This window comes from Thalia democratica, chromosome 1 (genome assembly GCF_965202585.1).
Source record: "Thalia democratica chromosome 1, ktThaDemo2.hap1.1, whole genome shotgun sequence".
NCBI classification, from domain to species: domain Eukaryota; kingdom Metazoa; phylum Chordata; class Thaliacea; order Salpida; family Salpidae; genus Thalia; species Thalia democratica.
Window position 1 is genome coordinate 60,664,980 of NC_139165.1, and position 19,267 is coordinate 60,684,246.

General features: G+C 27.1%; 1 protein-coding gene across 1 annotated transcript; it reads left to right on the forward strand.

Annotated features, from left to right (window-relative positions):
- Positions 1–3,995: 3,995 nt before the first annotated feature.
- LOC145837903 (migration and invasion enhancer 1-like) lies at positions 3,996–12,769 on the forward strand. The gene is made up of 4 exons (XM_082945393.1): positions 3,996–4,005; positions 5,282–5,368; positions 11,285–11,361; positions 12,311–12,769. Exons 1-4 carry the CDS (start codon positions 3,996–3,998, stop codon positions 12,392–12,394), a joined length of 258 nt encoding a protein of 85 aa, XP_082801519.1. The 3' UTR covers positions 12,395–12,769.
- The last annotated feature ends 6,498 nt before the right edge of the window (positions 12,770–19,267 follow it).

The following is a 19,267-nucleotide window of genomic DNA, read 5'->3' on the forward strand; positions in this document are numbered from 1 at the left end:
AAATTCAGAGTCAAGCAGTAGTTTGACGACTTCCACATGCTGGTTGCTTAGGTGCGTTTCATTTATAAGCATGTGAATAAACGGAAGGCTTTGCAAAATAGATGAGGCAGAATACCCAAGTTTGGTAAACCTGCGTTCGTGATAGATTGCAAGGCGATTAACTTGGTTTTCTCTGTTTAAAATGTTGTCAAAGAGATCTGCTTGATTTGTACTGTGCGCTGACTTTTCATGACTGACCAAACTTAATATTGATGAAATTGCACACTCAGTTATACTTTTTTTTCCTTGCAAAAATGGTTTAACCGATGGATTTAAAGCTTGAAGCTTTTTTCGAAAATCTAACTTTGATTCTATTTTAGCCAATACTATCAAGTTAGAACGATCAAAGGCCTCCACTGGATGGGATTTGCACAACAAATGAGTTGGTGGTGGAACAGTTGATTTAAAAACTTTAGAAACTTCCTCCCCAATGGTTAAGTTTTTGCTAACAGAATCTGTCATGATCGAAGTTGTATTTTGCCAAAGCTGAACAGGTTTAACTGATTCTTGGGAAGAAAAGTTAAACCAGATAAAATTTGCATATTTTGTGTAATTATGACATCATAATATATCAAAAGCAGTTGAAATGTCATTAAAGGTATGCCTATAATTATTAGCTTTCATTTAAGATATAATATATAAGCCTAGGACATGTATGAGTGACTTTATTACTATTTAAGTCGAAAAATCAAAAATTATGTGATTTTTTGGGTCCAGATCAGTTTTTTGGGGTGCAATTTTTTTTTTAAGGAGTTTTTTTAATTTTTTTTTTAAATTCTTCTTAATTAGACCAAAACACATCCAAATCAAGTCTACTCATGTGTCTAGCAAACATCACCCAAGTACTCCCTACCCCTAATTATAGTAAATTTTATAATCTTTCAGATGCTTTTTCTAGATTTTAAAATTATTAAGTAATTTTTTTTTTATGACCGGTTATATAAAGGGTTGTCTATATAAAGGGTATATAAAGGGTAACTTTAAAGCCGTTTTTCTCAAGTTTTTAAAAACGGGCTTTAAAATCTAACTTCTCCTTCATTTTTCAAGCAATCTTCTTCAAATTTTCAGGAAATGTTCCTTACATTATGAGAAAAAAACGTTATTTGTGAATTTTAATAATTTCAAAAAATAAAAATTTTATGACAAAAATTAAAAAAAAAAAAAGATTTTTTATCAAAAAAAATTTTTTTTTTTCAAAAAAAAGGTATTTTTACTTGAAATTTTTTAAAGTCACAAATAACGTTTTTTTGTTATTGTATAAAGAATAGACTGTGAAAGTTTAAAGAAGATTGCTTAAAAAATGAAGGAGGAGATAGATTTTGAATGCATTAGTCTTTTTTTGCCGTTTTAGTTTTTCCTTCCCCATAAGGAACCTGTTATGCGGCCCGACTTTGGCCGGTCATATCTCAAAAACTAATTCGAATTTTTAAAAACGGTAAAAAGCAACTTGAAGCTTAGTAAAAACTCTATAAAATAAGATCAACTTGTAAAAAACATGGCCTACCCCCCCTATGGCCTTAATATGTTAACACACAGAAACATATGTCAGTGTAATAAAAGAAGGATGCTGTATAATTTGTTATTATTGTATATACCAGTGAACTTGTTTCACTAGGATCTTTTGTTAACAAACACATAAATTCATATTTTGAATAGTTAAATAAGATTTTAACTTTTTATTTTCAAGTCAGCTGTCTTCTAGTTTCTTCTGCTATGGTTACTTTAGCAGTAAAATTTTGCTTTGTATGCAGTCAGCTTCTTTCAAATAACTCTTTATGAGTTTAAAACGATTTCATTAGCATAGTTGCTAACCATCATCTATTTTGATACCCTTGATTTTTTCAAAGCAAAGATTTTATAAAAATCATGTCTTTTTAATTTAAGCTTTGAAAGTTTTTTTAGTTGGTAGGGAAAATTTACAAAAGTTATTGTTTCAGAACTGTACTTTTTAAAATTAAAGTTTTATAAGGCTGTGTATTTTTGTAAAATTCTACTTTAAAAACAAAAAGAATATTTGAAAAAAAAAGGCAAATTAAAAGTTCTTTCAAAAGAAGTACTATTTACTATAAACAATATTGAAAGAAAAATTTAAATTGGTTCTTAAATATATTTTTTAACTTTCTTGATTTGCTAAATATGTTTTGAAACTAAAAGATTTATTGCAAGAGACTTTTGTTGATAGGCCTGATCAAACCCAAGTGCTATTCTTTTCCCACCTCTACTCTAAATGTAGTTGTTATAACACCTATGCATTTTTTACAGAAGTCTTCAAACTAGATGCATGACAGTCTTGGTTTAAGTAAAGAAAGCTAATGTTTATTTAACAAAAGTATATATGGCAAATGTGTTTTTTAGTATTTAATGTTGAACTTTAAATTTAATCTAAAAACATCATTTAAACATATTTATGTGTTCATGGCTATTCAGTATATTTATTAATTTTAAAAGTAGTTTATTGAGGGTTGCCACAAACTTTAGCTAGATTGAATTTAACAAATTTTTTTTGTCTCATATTGATTTTGAATTTTTTTAATTAACTCAGACTAGCCAGAATTCTCAGGCTGGTTTTTGGTCACTCTGGCTTGCTTTTGTCTCAAAGAGCAGTAACCCTGTTCTTTGCTATTAAAGTTACTTAAAAAACTAATAAAAACATTTTTTTGAAGAGTATAACAAATATTTTCTTTGACATTTTTATTTCATTAATATTTTAATGTGCGTGTGTAGGTTTTGAAAATTAATAAACATTTATAATCTTTTTTATCAAACTTTAAAGTTTTAAAATTCAATGTTGTAGTTCAAAATTTATAGCAAATAAAAAAAAATCAATAAAACTTGCTCAGAGCAGAAAATGGTGAAAATTTTATGGTGTAGTACTTTGATTTAATCCTATATGTCTTGGTATGTTTATACTTGCTTTAGATATGTTTCATTAAACTAAGTTTTACGTAATATCTAAAATAGTTATGAATTTATATTATTTTAGTAAAATATTTTTTTAGTAATTTAGACATCAGACTTTATTTTATAATTTTTAATAAATAAATTAACACTCAAATTTTTTTCTTTCCAATATATTTCATCAAATTCTCTTCAGGGAAATTACAATTGAAACAATGCAATAAAACACAACAAGTATATATACAAAAATTTTACAAGTTATACAAATTAATTAACTAATCGATTAAGTAAACACAAATATAATCAACAAAAACTTAGAAAATCAACACAAAATGGTCTTAACTAAGTAAGGCTAAAGTGTAGTCAAATTCTTTCTTTTAACATAAATTTGATTTATTTAAATGTATTAAAATGGCTTTAAGTCTAATTAATTCCAATGTATTTGAACATTGTTGCATTACACTGATATTAGATAATGCAAACTTTTTTCCACAACTTAGATTATTCACAAGGTGTTCTGCTATCGCATATTTTTTTATTGCATTTTTGACTGCAACACGCCTTTCGTCTTTTCTGTCTATAATATACTAAGTGATACATTTGGGAACATGTACCTTTATTTTACTTGTGAGGTGTCAAGAGGTCAGACCAATGTCACAGCAGCATTTAGCTTGTAAACTACAAGACTTTTATCTTCAGGTGTCATTTCCCGAACGTTGAAGTATTGATTTGGACATGAATAGAATCCTAGGATTCACCACATGGTATGTTTTACTTGTTATATCCACTATTTTCTTCTCAATTAATTTCGATTCAGCACCAATATATGGAAGTTTCAATAATATTGGGCATTTATCTGGTCCATAAGGTTTAGCTATATTTGAATTGGTAGATTGTGACTTTATTACTCGGTTTACTAGCATTTCGGGATACCCATTGAGTTTAAGAATTGACTTTATATTGTTAACTTCATCAGCTAAGTATTCTGGTGAGCAGATTTTTTGTGCTCTACTGTATAGAGTCTTAATCAAACCAATTTTTTCTACGTTTACTACAAAATGATTGGAAGTTAAAGTAGTTGTTGGTGAAGGTAGGCTTTCTGTATACTTTTGTTGTGAATTTTTCATCTTTTTTAACAATCAGAACATTGAGAAAAGCTAATTGGTTACTTGTTTCAGATTCTTTGGTAAACTTAATGGATTGATGTGCTTTGTTTAGTTCTAGGAATAAGAGATTATTTTCTTCTCAACTACTTGTTATTATGAAACAGTCATCAACGTACCTCATATATTTGGTGTTTGGGTGCTTGGTTATGAATTTGGGTATCACTTTATACTCAATATATCCCATTAGGATATTTGCTAATGTTGGTCCTGGAGGGGATCCCATTTTAACACCATCTATTTGACAGAACATTATGTTGTTGAAACTGAACTCGACTTCATTCGTGGCAATTTTCATAAGCTGAATGAAACTTTCTTTTCTAAATAAAGGTTTATCAATTTCATATAACTTTTCCACACTGATTTCAATTATATCATTTAAAGGCACATTAGTAAACAAACTTTTGACGACAAAAGATGACATAAAGGTATTTTCAGCATTTAGCTTTTGAATCTCCTCTACAAAGGTAAAAGAGTCCTTCACAGTGTAACGGGTAAAAAAATTCTGTAGAACAGGTTCCAATAGAAAGTTTAAGAATTTTGCAATTTTGTGTTGAGGAGGCTTGATCATTGATAATATTGGTCTCAAAGGAACCTCAAGTTTATGTATTTTAGGGAGTCCGTATAACCTTGGTCTGACTGAACCAAATAGGTTTTACCAAATCAAAAATCACAAGAGATATTTCCTTTTTGTTTAGTAAATCTTTTAAAATAAAGCAAATTTCCTTTTCAATTTTTAATGTTCTATCAAATTCCTTAACTGGACCTAAGTATTTGAACTTAGAATTGTCGTTTATTATTGTCAACATTTTTGCTATATATTCACTTTTGTTCAGAATAACTACATTTGAACCTTTATCGGCTTTAGCTATTATAATTTCCTGTCTTGATTTAATATTTCGTAACGCTTCCTTAATTTGTTTTCCATCAATTTTACTATTATGGTTAATTTTCATTTAACAAAAATTGTGTGCTTCAGCAACAATATTAGCTTTTAAACGGGATTCAGCTTCTTTACTGATTGGTTTATGCTGTATTGTTTGTAATATTTTTTATCGACCGTTAAGTAGAGAATAATATTAAAATATTTAATTTTGATAATTTGTTTGCTAGGTTAGATAATTAGGTAATTAATGTTTAAAAGCTTTTTAAACTATTATTTGAAAACAGCGGAAGCTGAGGTTACTATGGGCGCTTTCTTACTTTAAAGGAGGCGCTCGAGAAAGCTTGCAACAACATTCAAGTTTCTGGATTTGAAGGACGAGCAAGTTTGTGTGCTTTTTTATAGTATTTTTGTATTTATCATGGTTGCTACCTATAACAGACTAGTTTGATTTTGTTCCAGATCATTTAAAAACTTTAATTTGTTTGAATTTTTAGAAAAAACTTGAGCTAGTTTGGGTATTGTTTCTCAATATCAGGCCAGGTTTAAGTAAATGGGCTGTAAATATTTTTTTTTTACAATTTAATCTCATTTTATAGAGTTTAAATTAAGCTAAAAGTACAGCTTTTTAATATTCAAACTAACTTTAATTTGAAGTATAGCTGATTAAAGTCAGCGAGTACAATAAAAGGAAAAATCTTAAATTGTGAATAAATGGAAATCGTTAAATGTATAACTACTTCTACATTATTTGAATAAAAAGTATAACTACTTCTACATTTTTTATTTAAAAAGTTAAACTTTCTAGACATGTTCATCCAATATTTATAAAAGTCTGTTGTAAGAAGTTTATAAATTTTAACTAAAAAACTTTTTTTTAATAAAAATAAACAAGACTAAAATTTTATCACAAAAAACATAAGATATAATTTTTAGTAATTTTAATTTTTAGCAGGCTACATATCAAAAATAAATTTAATGATAAAAAATTGTAAAAAGTAAGTTGTAGCTTACTTAGAAGTCAACAAAATAAGATCAAATTGTAAAAAAAGTGTTTTACTTCCTCATTATGTCCTTACTAAACATTAAAAAACATTCTAGAAAATATTTTTTATTGTTATCATTATTATTTTTTAAGTCTTTAAGCTTAACTAAAGCCAAAAAGATTTTTTCTAAGATTCTCCTAAACTCAGGATAACTAAGCAGTAGGGTGCTTATAAATTTGGTGACCCTTAAATTTTGAGCTGGAAGTTTTATTAAACTTGAATAATACCAGAAAGCCACATTGTGCAAAATTTTAACGAATTCAAAAAAGTATTTATAGATACTATTTTAGGTTTTCAAAAAACCACCCTAATGTAAACTTCATAGGACCCAATATTTTGACCATAGAGTATTAGCTGAATTTTTTATGTGTGGCCAAGTATGCCATAAACACATTATAAACAATTTAAAACAATTTAGAGAAAGTTTTATGGAGGTGCTTCTTGATTTTTACAAAAAAGAAGCAAAATTCCAAGAAAACCTACAAAAAGTGATAAGAATTACATAAAATCAAGATGCGCCGCCATAAAAATTTCTTTAATTTGTCTTAAATGGAGCACAATGTGTTAATGTGGTAATTGGCCCCATTATAAAAAAATCAGCTAAAAATTCTAAAGTTAATTTTTCTGGGCATCATACAGTTTGCATTGGAGTGGTTTTCAGAAAATCTAAAATAGCCTCTATCAAAACTTTTTTAAACCAGCTAAAATTTTGCACAGAGTTGTTTTGTGGTATTTTGCAAGGTGTAAAAATATTTTCCAGCCGAAAACTCATAGGTCGCCGTATTTATATGCACCCTACAAAGCAGGTCAGTTTTTTCTCTTTCAGACTTGCTTTTTTGCTTGAAAAAGTGGAACCCTGAATTATGTAATTTTATTTACGTTGTATGTATTTTTTTAAGTTTTGGTCATTTGTTTCCGTAGCAAAAAAAATTGTCTTGGAAGAATAATTTTGTTTAAATATTTTGATTTTATACTTTTTATTCAGTTTTTTAAAGTTAAGAAACTTGAATGTAATATTAAACGTTTAGTTTAGTAATCGTTTTGCTGAGTTTTCCTTTAACAAATTGAGTATTTCCGCATCCTATCGTCCAATATATAGTTAGTTGTTCTAAATTAAATCTAAGTGTCTATTTTTGATATTGCTTTGTGATTTTTGTATCTTTCTTTGAAATGTTGTGATTGTTTTTAAAATGTATATTTTTGTTGTACTTTTTAAGTTCACTGTAGCTTTGTATAATAGTACGTTTAATTGCTATATATTTATGTATGTATACTAAAGGTCACAGGTTAAAATTAGTATTTTTTTAAATCTTAATATTTAGCTTTTGCTTTTATTTAAAATAAACTAAGCACTTTGTTCACAAAGTACTTAAATCAACTTTGAACATGTACATTGTACAAGTATTTGCTTTAGTGAGTTTTGAATAGGTACTTCTAGCACTAGAAGCTGTAGTGCAATATCCAAATAAAATATAAACACTCTCTCAAATACTGCTGATACAATTTATGCCATTTCAGTAAATATTTTTTTTAGTTTATTTTCACAACTAAAATTAATGATATCAATAAAAAAAAATATATAAAAAAGTACACAAATAAAAATCTAAATTTCCATTTAAAACTTACAGTAGCCACAGGACCATAAAAGGTATATTTATTGAATTGATTATGATTTTGATAAATTTAAGTCCTAAAAAAATATCCAACTGGTTTAAAATAAAACTATGGTTGACACTTCGCTAGGAAAAAGATTCAAGTTTTGATTTTGTCAATGAAAAGGGTAGGTTTTTATTTTCTGGTTGCAATTTTTTTTTTAATTTCGACTTACAGTGGAAGGTTAATTTTTTATTTATATGTTCAACAAATTCTAAGCTTAATTAATAATGATATTAACAAATTAATGATCATTTTTGCGAACATAATTTGCTTGATATTTAACGCAAGGTTTACCAAACTAATTTTCTTAATTGGCGGATTATTCTAAAGCTAAAAGTAATTAAACTAATAATTATTTGAAATCTATCTTTAAAATATACATCCTGTTACAACATTTTTATCAGTTATACTAAGGATGGTATTTTTTATTTACATATCTAAGAGTTGCTCGCATAAAAAAGGATTACAAACTAATGCATTTATTTACCATTTTTTACCATGCACTGTGTGGTGTTGTTGAAAAAAAAAACGAGAATCTGTTTATAATTTTTCAAAGACTAAGGTATCAACAATTCTTTAACAATTTTTTTTTGAAGTTTCTAGTTGAAAAACCATTAATCTACAATAAAATATAGTATTTGTTTTTTTATTAATAACAGGGTTGCCACTTTACCTGGAAGAACCTGGAGTTTGAGAAATTTTGAAAAAAAACCTGGAATTTTAAAGAAAAATCACTAAAAAAACCTGATTTTCAGTAATATTTCGATTGACTCAAAAAATTTATCATATAAATAAAATGTTTTTGTCATTATCAATTTTTTTTTATTTAAAAATATGTTGAAAGTAGCTTGACAGTATCTATTCAATGTTTTTATTCTATTTAACACAGTTTTACCTTAAACTCAATTTTAAACTAAAATTAGACCCAAAAATGTGTACTTGTAAAACCTGAAAGAAATTTTGAAAACCTGGAAAAATTTTTGAAAAATCGAGTGGAAACCATGTAATAAACGAATATGTTTACCTAATTTAGCTTTTATTCTTTCCTTACAGTCTTTATTTTTTACAGAGCTTCGTTTAAGTGTGTCAATCAGTTAACACACATAAACATCTGTTAGTATAATAAAGAACGAATACTGTTTAATTTGTTATTATAATATATTCCAGTGGTTTGCTCTGATCTTTGTTAATAAACGGTTAAATTTATATTTTTGAACAATCATTTAAAATTTATTATTTTAATACTTTTTAGTGTACTTATTTACTACATTGTTATTCAGAATAAAAAAAACTGAAATGTTTTTAATGTTTTAATTTGCTCTATAAAATAAATTAGGCCTCTAAAAAATATTCAAAACGCTTTTTTATCTTAAGTATTGTATTGATCTACTAGAATACTACTCCTGAACATAGTTTAAACTGTCCATAGCATAAAGATTTCATTGTATGCTATATAAAATAGACTGAAACATCAAATTCCATTCTATAATAGATTTAAACTTAAAAACTTTGATGATAAAAGTATAGTAATATCAACATATATATTGAGATTAAAATTAAGTTAACAAAAGGTTTGATCATACCAATTCACTCATCAGACCACAAGCTTCGGTAGACTGAGACCGGTTTGTCCTTATGAAAATCCACTATAGAAGCAAATATTTATTTTCTGAAAATAACCCTAATGTAAATTATATGTAACCCAAAAATGCGACGTTAGAGTTTTTAGCTGGAAATTGTTTTACATGTGGCAATTATCACAAAAACACACTGGGCAGAATTTAAGACGATTTGAAGAAATTTTCACGGAGATACTTTTTTATTTTTCTAGAAAAAAATAGCAGAAAATTATAAAAACGTCCAAAACTTGTGTTAAACATTAAAGATTAAAAATAAAAACCGTACAGTATAGCTTATACAATATCAAGTATATTTCTGAAAAAAAAGTTTGAAAAAAAAATTATAATTTACAAGATTACGTAATGGATTTTATAAAAATAAAAACAAATTGTGCAGTAATCTTCCTTTATTGTACCAACATATGTTTCTGTGTGTTAACGAATCAACACACTTCAACTGGGTTCTGTGAAAAAAATTACTGTAATGAAAGAATAGAAGCATAGAATAAAGTAGGTGTATACATGTTTTGATTAAAATAAATTGATTTCTACAGATAATAGTTAATAGGAGGTAAAATACTTAATATTAAATCCGACTGTTATAAAACTATATAATATTTGTAATTATTAAGTCTAAAATAAGTAAAGTAAACTAAAATACACAACAAAACAACAAATCATAACATAAACAAACAACTCACGTTAAATGGAAAGAAAAACTGATTCAAATTTTATTGTTGTCAATGAATGAACATAATACATTCATTACATCCAATAATTACGTCACAATAAAATGAGGTTATTTCAACTATTTAATTTGCATTGCAAAGTTTGTTAATTTAGTTTTTATGTTTGTAATCTATTTTGAACAAAATAAAACATTAAGGGTAAGCACCCTTTTTTGGTTTTTGATCTTATTTTATATAGTTTTTACTAAGCTACAAAATGATTTTTACAGATATAAAAAATTCAAAATAATTTTTGAGATATAGCCCGTCAAAGTCAGAGGCAACAATAGGATCCTTGTGGGAGGCGCAAACTAAAACGTCAAATAACTAGAAATCACTAAAGATCTATCTTCTCCTACGTTTTTTGAGATAACTACCTTAAATCTTCAGGAAATGTTCCTTGATATATTTAGAAAATTCTTTCGGAACAGATTTAAAGAAAAATTTAAAGCCCTTAAATGCTTGTAATGATTAAATCAAAATTATGTACAATTAGGAAGCAGTTTTAGTTCAAATGTAAAAATCAAAAATGAAAAAATTTAACAAAACAAAACACAAAAAAAAACCAAACTTGTTATTGAGCTTACAAAGAACTGACCGATAATTAAGTTACAGCGACATACATAAAATGACAATGACTTAAATTACATATATATTGTATTTAATAATTATTAAAATGATTGATTGATAAAGTAGCAGTCGGGTGTTTAAACTAAATATCCCATACATATATTTTAAATATTTAATAATCAAACTGTGTTATATATGAAAGTTAAAACGTAAAACAACAAGATGGTCATATGCTAAGTATAGACCTGCAGTTAAAATCCTACTAGCTCTCTTGGGCGTAGTAGGTAAAAAAGCACGGTTTATCTGTGATTTGAATACAGGCTTTTAATTAAACTTGGAACTTAACACATAAAGGTGTGAAGAATTATAGTCGGAGGGTAAAGTGAATATATGAAATGTCAGAGAATAGAAAGTGACATGTGTGAAATAGATATATAAATAATAAATGAATAAAACTATACATTACTTAGTATATATAATTATATTAATATATGTTAAGTGAATGTGTGTGTGTATGTGAAAGGTTAATGAAAAATATGGAAGGTGAGAGAGCGCCATTATTACTTAAGATACTATATTTTTAATACTATATTTTTGAACAGATACTATATTTTTGAACAGTAATGGATTTTAACAATTATTTAAGGTTCTTAAATAAATAGTATACAAAAAAATTTTGCAGGCTCTTTTGAAGTTTTGATCGGAGATAAAGTTGTTTTCAGCAAGCTTCAAACTTATGGATTTCCATACGAAAAAGATGTAAGTCATGGAACAACAGGGACTTTTAAAGTTCTTGTGCTTTAAAAAATTTATTTAATATGTTTTTTTAATATGATATAAATTGTCAACTAGTATCTTATTGTGAACCATTTTCAAATTTTAAAGATTTGAATAAAAGTTTATAGTTGTCAATTAGTTTTAATTAGGGGTATTTGTTCAGGGTGCACGACGATCAAATTTCGACAACGCAAATTCTTAAATTTTTTTAAAGGGCACAACTCAAAAAGTAATATATGTTTGAAAAAAATAAAAAAATGCGTATGCTGGTCTAATTAGTACCTACAAACACTTTTTTCTTGGTAAAATATTTAAATATTTTTGGAGATATGGCTATTATAAGTTTTAAAATCTAGTAAAAATGAGTAATTAACAAAATTATCTTTTTTTAAATATTATTTTGCAAAAAAAAAAGTATTTGTAAGTATTAATTAGACCTCAGTAAGAATTTTTTTAGTATATATTGATTTTTGAGTTTGTTCCCTTTTATAATTTTATCTAAGAGTTCGAATTTTCTTAACTTGAATTGTTATGTTACCATTTATTCATTAGATCTTAGAATTTACATCGAACCTTTATAACTTAGCTGAGTCTATGTTCAAGAAACTTTTATCCATATTATGGTATAAGAATAAACTAAAATGAACAATCCTTCCGACTAAAACAGTAGTTGAATTTATATTTAAGTCAGTTTTTGATTTAACTTTTTTTTTGTTGAAAAAATATTTTGTTTAAAATTATAGTACATAATTTGTTATACACTTTAACCAAACACTCCTTAATTTTTTTCAAGCTATACCTACTATGTTAGCCTAATTTTATATCTTCGAAGATTAGTACCTTTAAGTACATAATAAAAAATCAATATGTGCTTCTTATGAATGATTCTTTTTAAATTCAAGAACATGCTTAATAAGAAATATAAAAACAGATAATTGCTGCAATTGAGCAATCACGCATTGGTAAAGAACCTTCCACTATTGAGAACAGTCAGATGACATGCAATATTCTCTAACTTTTCTTGAAATGTTAAAAATATAAATTGTTACAGTATGTACGTTTGAAAAAAACTTTTAAAAATATAGATACTTGTTATATTCCATAAAATTTTATTAGTCAATCACAGTATCTTAAACAGTGTTTTATATATTATTGTCAGTTCATGACAGTTTATGGGAAAATCCTTTTCATTTTTGGACCCTTTAACTTGAAATTTCAGTTGACAGTATTATACAATAAGCACGTTTAATTGTACTTTTATTCTTAAAAAAGTTTATTATTGTTGTGATTATATGGAAGTATTTTACACATGTACAGTATTTTATTGATTGTTTTCTAAGTACTAGTTTTGTCGTATTTAGACTTAATAAATTTTATAAGTCATTGTAAACTATTTATTTTGATTAAAAGAAGTTTAATTTTCAAAGTTATATTCAATTATTAAAATGAAAGGTTTACTAAAATAACGTTCATTTAGTTATATAATCCTAAGTAATTATTTTATCAGTACCTAATACCACATTCTTGATAAAAGTAAAAAAATACTTCTTATTTTTATTTTGTATACTTTTATTTAAAATAATGAGTATCTGTAAAAAGTAAAAGTATGTGAGCTCCGTAACTCTACATCCCTTTTAGCTCATTTACAACAAAACCGTCTAGAATGTTAAAAAAAAACAAAGTCCGGACGCAGGGAAATCTAAAAAATAGATTTAACAAAGTAGCATCACATTAAAATAACTTAGCTTTAGCATAATAGAAACAAATGGTTACTCCTTTAAAGCCAAATTTTATCAAATCGTTATCCCTTTTCAAAGATCTTTTTACAGTTACTTTCCTTAACACTGAAGTCTCCCTGGCTTGTTAAAATAGTTGTAAGTTTGCTTTAGTTTTTTAGTTAGATATAATACTTTGTATCTCTAATTTTTTAACATCCATCGGATCAACAAATTAAGATCTGACTAGATCTAATTATTAAATGAAAGTTCTGATAATTTTATTTTAATTAAAAAAAAATATTTTTGTTGTTTTTAAAATTTATTTTTTATTTTTAATAGTATGGCAAAATTTTATACTATAAGAAAAATATTTACCAAAAAATTTTTGTTAAAAAATCTAATCTAGGGGTGGGAAACGTAAATAATTGACGGGCCGGATCCAAAAAATAAGTACTCAGCGGGCCGCAGCATTTCGAGTAAGTGATCTACCGGATTCAGCTGGATCCTTTTTAGATCCAGATCCTTATTTGAAAATTTTATCCGATCCGGCTGAAGACAAGGTTCCGGATCCGAATTTCAAAAGATTTGGATCAGGCTGGATGCTAATTGATCGGGTATTTCAGAATTTTGAATCAATTTATTAATTACCAAAGTTCTCCAGTATGAAATATTATGTTAATTTTGATTAAGTATTCATAAATATATATTTATTATAACTCTGGACTGAATTAATACTAGTTAGTCGTATAAAAACAATAATTTACTTACTAAAAATTACTCGAGCCTATATTTAAAAACACAAAATTATTAACATTAGGAAATAGTTAAATAAAAAAAATCTTAACTGTTCGAAATTGTCTAATTTTGGCAATCCTTGGCTGGAGTTTACATTAATAATGTTATTCAGAAGTTAACTAACATTGCAATATTAAATTACTACCTTTTAATTTAAATAAACTTTTAAGATTCATTACATATTTTGCAAGTATAAAGATCATCAAAGTTATTTCAGCAAACAATCATTTTGATAATTCGAGAAAGAATTATTTTAATCCACTTGAAGCAGAACAAGATACTATAAAAAAAATGGTGTTTTTATCACCACAAAAATAAAAAGCGGTTTTTAAAAAGGTTTTCAGGGTCGAAGTTTTACAGTTTTGTTTTGTGAAAATAATTCAAAAGTGGTTTTGAACAAATTTTGTAATATCTACATTGGCTAGACGGATTTTAAATAAATTTTGATAATGCTTAGCGGGCCGGATCAATTTTGTCCGCGGGCCGGATTCCATTTAAACTTAGAAAAGGTTTGGGGGCCGGTCATTTTCATTCCGCGGGCCGTACGTTGCCCACCCCTAATCTAATCCATGCTAAAAAACGAATTTCAGCAGATTGCATAATTCTTTTATTTTAACAAATTACAAAATTATTCGAACAAACAATTTTAAATACAACTTTTTAAGGGAAATTCAATCGATAGCACATTTTAAAAGCACGTTTGTAAGAAAAAAATAAATGTTATTTGTTTTACATAAGTTTTTTTAAAGCTAAAACCAGGATTGCCAAAAGGTCAGGAAAAACTAAAAAAAAATGACAAAAGTCAGGAAAAAAGAGGGGTTTTTGAAAAAAAGTCGGGAAATTTGACAAGTTCAAAAAAAAAAGTCAGATGTTGTCAGTTTAAATTTAAAAATTTCTCTATTTTCTAAAGCCTTCGAATGGTAAAAAAATTATAAAAATACTTTAAAGTCAGAAAAAAAATCCAAAATGTTCCTAGAAATTAACAAAATTATTATATTTCCAATGCCTTCATTTAGTAGAGATTAATAAAATACTTTATAAAACTGCAGAAATTTTCTATTAACATATTGAACAAGTAGCCTACTTGAGCAAGCTGTTTTTGTAAGCTTTTTAGTATTGACGATCTGTAGCAAGGACACTTCCGTAGTGAAACTGATATATTCACAAAAATTTATCCAGCATAATTTTAGATTCAAAGTGTTTTTTTATAAGTAAATAATTGAGTTCTTTATAATTAATCAGTTAGTTTTGTATTTTATGTAACAAGTTGATGTGTATACTTTACCTCTTTATAATTTTTCAAAGTTGTTTAAATTTATAAAAAAGTTATTTGCAAACACATCAATCATACACAGATGGTTCAAGTGATGTTATGGAAGTTTGATGATTGAATTCATCAAAAAACTGTTGTTTTAACCTGTATTTAAATTATATTAAAAGTTTTATATATTTTGAAGTGTTAGATTATGTATTTAAGAATAAGTTTAACTTAAGAGTTCGATTTAGAAAAGTCAGGAAAGTTTTAGTAAAATGTCAGGAAAAAGTCAGGAAAATTTTCTCAGCTTGATCTGTGGCAACCCTGCTAAAACACACGTTGCAGGCCAGATGTTTCTGCTTGGCGGGCCCGATTCAGCCCACGGGCCATACTTTGCCAATTCCTAATTAATGAACATGTTTTCGAATTCGATTTGTTGTAATTTCAATAAAATACTTGTCCTGGACAAGACGTTAAACTTTCCGTGGTATGTGACCCGACAACCAAAAGGTCCTCGTGCACCAGGTCAAGATGACCAAACATTTTGAGCGTCTTTTTTTATTGTTCGACAAACTATAATTAACTTCGATAAACAATTTCTGGTTTGTTAATAATCAAGTAAATGTATACATTACGCCAAATTTTACCTGAAAAATATTTTTTAATTTACTACCATATTTACTTTTGTTCTATATTAAAAAAATATAACAAAACACATGTCATTTTTGCCTTAAATTTATTTGAGATCTTTCGTAGTGAGTCTTATCAAAAATTTTATCTTACTAACTTAAACTAAATTGAAATAAGATTATAATGTAGTTTAAAGTTTTAAAATATAAAATGACGTAATAATCGAATGTAAAAACTAAGTGATTGCTTATACTGTAGAACTTCGCTGTACTAATAAAACTCGTTAGATTAAAACCAAACTAAAATAAACTAGCGATAAAAATGAAAATAAAACTACATTTAAAAAAATACCAGAACCTAGTTATTTTAAAATTACTTAATATAAGGATTTAAAAGTCTAGTTTGGTAAACGAACTTTTTATGCTTACGTAAACCTAGCCTTAAAGATTGAATGTATAAGGCTTCTAGAATATGTAGCTGAAAAGAGTTCCCCGCTCTAACTAAAACTGAAAAGGACATTTCTGAGGGCCAATCATTTTTAATGCTGTTGAACTTCTTGCTCTTGTTGTAACTTTCGAAACTAAGTTACCTGGATAATCAAGGGAAAGGAAAGTATTTTGAAGTGTTTTCAATTCGCCTTCAAATAGCAAGGAGAACAAAGTCTAGTGAAGCGCTTCTCCATACCCGTTAAAACTCCTAACTTCTGCTTGACTGGACCAAAAGATGCTCACGAAACATATAATGCTTCTGAATTTAATTTACGATGGATTATACTTAAAAGTTCCCCATCAACTGATCTTTGGACACAAAAATCTAAAAAGTTTAATGAGTTGTTGCTGTGTTCTTCTTTTTTTTTTTTTTATAAATTAAGGTCTTTGTGAAGATTGTTTTGGTAATTTAGAAAGCTTGAACTTTCTTTTTTATTTCAAACATGACAAAAGTGTCATCTACGTATCGAAGATATACAAGAGGACTTTTATAGTTTAAAAACAACTAACCAACAAACATATTAGCAAAGATAGGACTTAAAGGTGAACCTATTGCAACCCCATCTATCTATTTATACATTTTACCATCAAAACTAAACATCAAAAACAGCCATGTGTTACATTTCTTTGTACACGAATTCTGGCATCTGAGGGTGTTTTAAATCTGAATAATACAATACCTTTAAGCAAATTTCAATAACCTCCACTACTGGAATTTAGTGAACAAGCTTTTGATATCATAAGAAATCGTATAGCTACTTTGACTTTAGAACAAGGAATTCATTTTTTTTTCTATAAATTGAAAAGAATCTTTAAGAGAGTAATTTGAAGATTTGTCTAAAACTGTTGCATGTGTTTTTAATAAAATTTTGCCAAATAATTTTGCGGTGAACCTATCATAGATAAAATTGGCCTTAAAGGGCAATCGTTTTTATGTATTTTAGAAAGACCATAACGTTTCGAACTTTGTGAGCCTACCGGTCTGATTGAGTTATACGTAGTTTCACTAATGAACTTATTTTTGTACCAAACTAATATTTTCTTTTGATAAGAAAGTTCAATGCTTGCTGTGAAATCAAAAGAGTTTACACAACCTATATATTTAAATTTAGTGCAATAGTTTAATATATATTCTGATTTACTAACATAATCTGAAGAATTTAAAATTACAACACCAGAACCTTTATCCGGTTTTGTGATAATGATGTTGTTGTCATTTTCAAGTTTTTTAAACTCTTTTATGCTACCCTTAATCATTCTGAAGTCACCTAAATCAAATTGTGTTTCACTATAACTATGGGCAAAATTACAAAGTTTTGCATCTAAACTCTTATGAGCTTTGATTTAACTGTGCTGACAAAGATTTAAAATTACTAAAAACTACCTCACGACTTATGTGTTTTTAAGGTATCCAAAACTTTAATCTCAATTTAAGAACATTAATTTCATTCGTATTAAGGGCTTCAGTAGATAAGTTTATAATGTTGCCAATATTATCATTAATCACACCAAATCTTTTCTTTTTCAAAAAACTTAACAATTTAAAATGTTTTTTTAAGTTTTTCAACTTTTCTTTTTTATCAATATAACTTAAATGTCTTAAGTATCTTAATTTTTCTAGAAGAGAAATCCATAAATCGATATCAACAAGGTTTTGTTGGTATGAAAATTTAATGTACTTAATTAATTTTGAGTTTTTGTTGATTTCATCATCCACCTTTTCTATTTTTGGGCTTTATTTAAGTTTAGATTTATCTATTTTAAATTTTATTAAAGAAGGAATTACCTTAATTTTAATGCACTTGATAAGAAAATAATTTAAAGAACTAGGTTTTGGGTTTTCTTCTTTTCTTTAGGAGATCATCTAACTCTTGAAGATGCTCCTTTGAATACCGAACTTTTAAATATTTGAAGAGTTTTTTTTATGTTAGTAAAATAAAAATTATATTAAACGATTGCACTAAATTCAAATATATTGGTCGTGTTAAATCTTTTGATTTCACAGCACGCATTGAACTTTCTTATCAAAAGAAAATATTATTTTGGTACAAAAATAAATTCATTAGTGAAACTACGTATAACTCAATCAGACCGGTAGGCTCACAAAGTTCGAAACTTTATGGTCTTCCTAAAATACATAAAAACGATTGCCCTTTAAGGCTAATTTTATTTATGATAGGTTCGCCGCAAAATGATTTGGCAAAATTTTTAGTAAAAGCACATGCAACAGTTTTAGACAAATCTTCAAATTACTCTCTTAAAGATTCTTTTCAATTTATAGAAAAAAAAGAATTCCTTGTTCCAAAGTCAAAAGTAGCTATATGATTTCTTATGGTATCAAAAGCTTGATCACTAATATTCCAGTAGTGGAGGTTATTGAAATTTGCTTAAAGGTATTGTATCATTCAGATTTAAAACACCCTCAGATGCCAGAATTTGTGTACAAAGAAATGTTACACATGGCTGTTTTGAGTTTAGATTTGATGGTAAAATGTATAAATAGATAGATGGGGTTGCAATAGGTTCACTTTTAGGTCCTATCTTTGCTAATATGTTTGTTGGTTACCTAGAAAGTGAGTTGTTTTTTGAACTGTAAAAGTCCTCTTGTATATCTTCGATACGTAGATAACACTTTTGTCATGTTTGAAAATAAACAAGAAAGTTCAAGCTTTCTAAATTACCAAAACAATCTTCACAAAAACCTTAATTTTAAAAAAGAAGAAGAACACAACAACAACTCATTAAACTTTTTAGATTTTTGTGTCCAACGATCAGTTGATGGGAAACTTTTAAGTATAATCCATCGTAAATTAAATTCAGAAGCATTATATGTTTCGTGAGCATCTTTTGGTCCAGTCAAGCAGAAGTTAGGAGTTTTAACGGGTATGGTGAAGCGCTTCACTAGACTTTGTTCTCCTTGCTATTTGAAGGCGAATTGAAAACACTTCAAAATACTTTCCTTTCCCTTGATTATCCAGGTAACTTAGTTCAAGAGATAACAA

Coding starts and splice junctions, on each gene's coding strand:
- LOC145837903 (XM_082945393.1), top strand. Junction 5,369..11,284: donor TGGATTTGAAGGACGAGCAA/GTTTGTGTGCTT, acceptor AAAATTTTGCAG/GCTCTTTTGAAGTTTTGATC. Junction 11,362..12,310: donor GATTTCCATACGAAAAAGAT/GTAAGTCATGGA, acceptor ATATAAAAACAG/ATAATTGCTGCAATTGAGCA.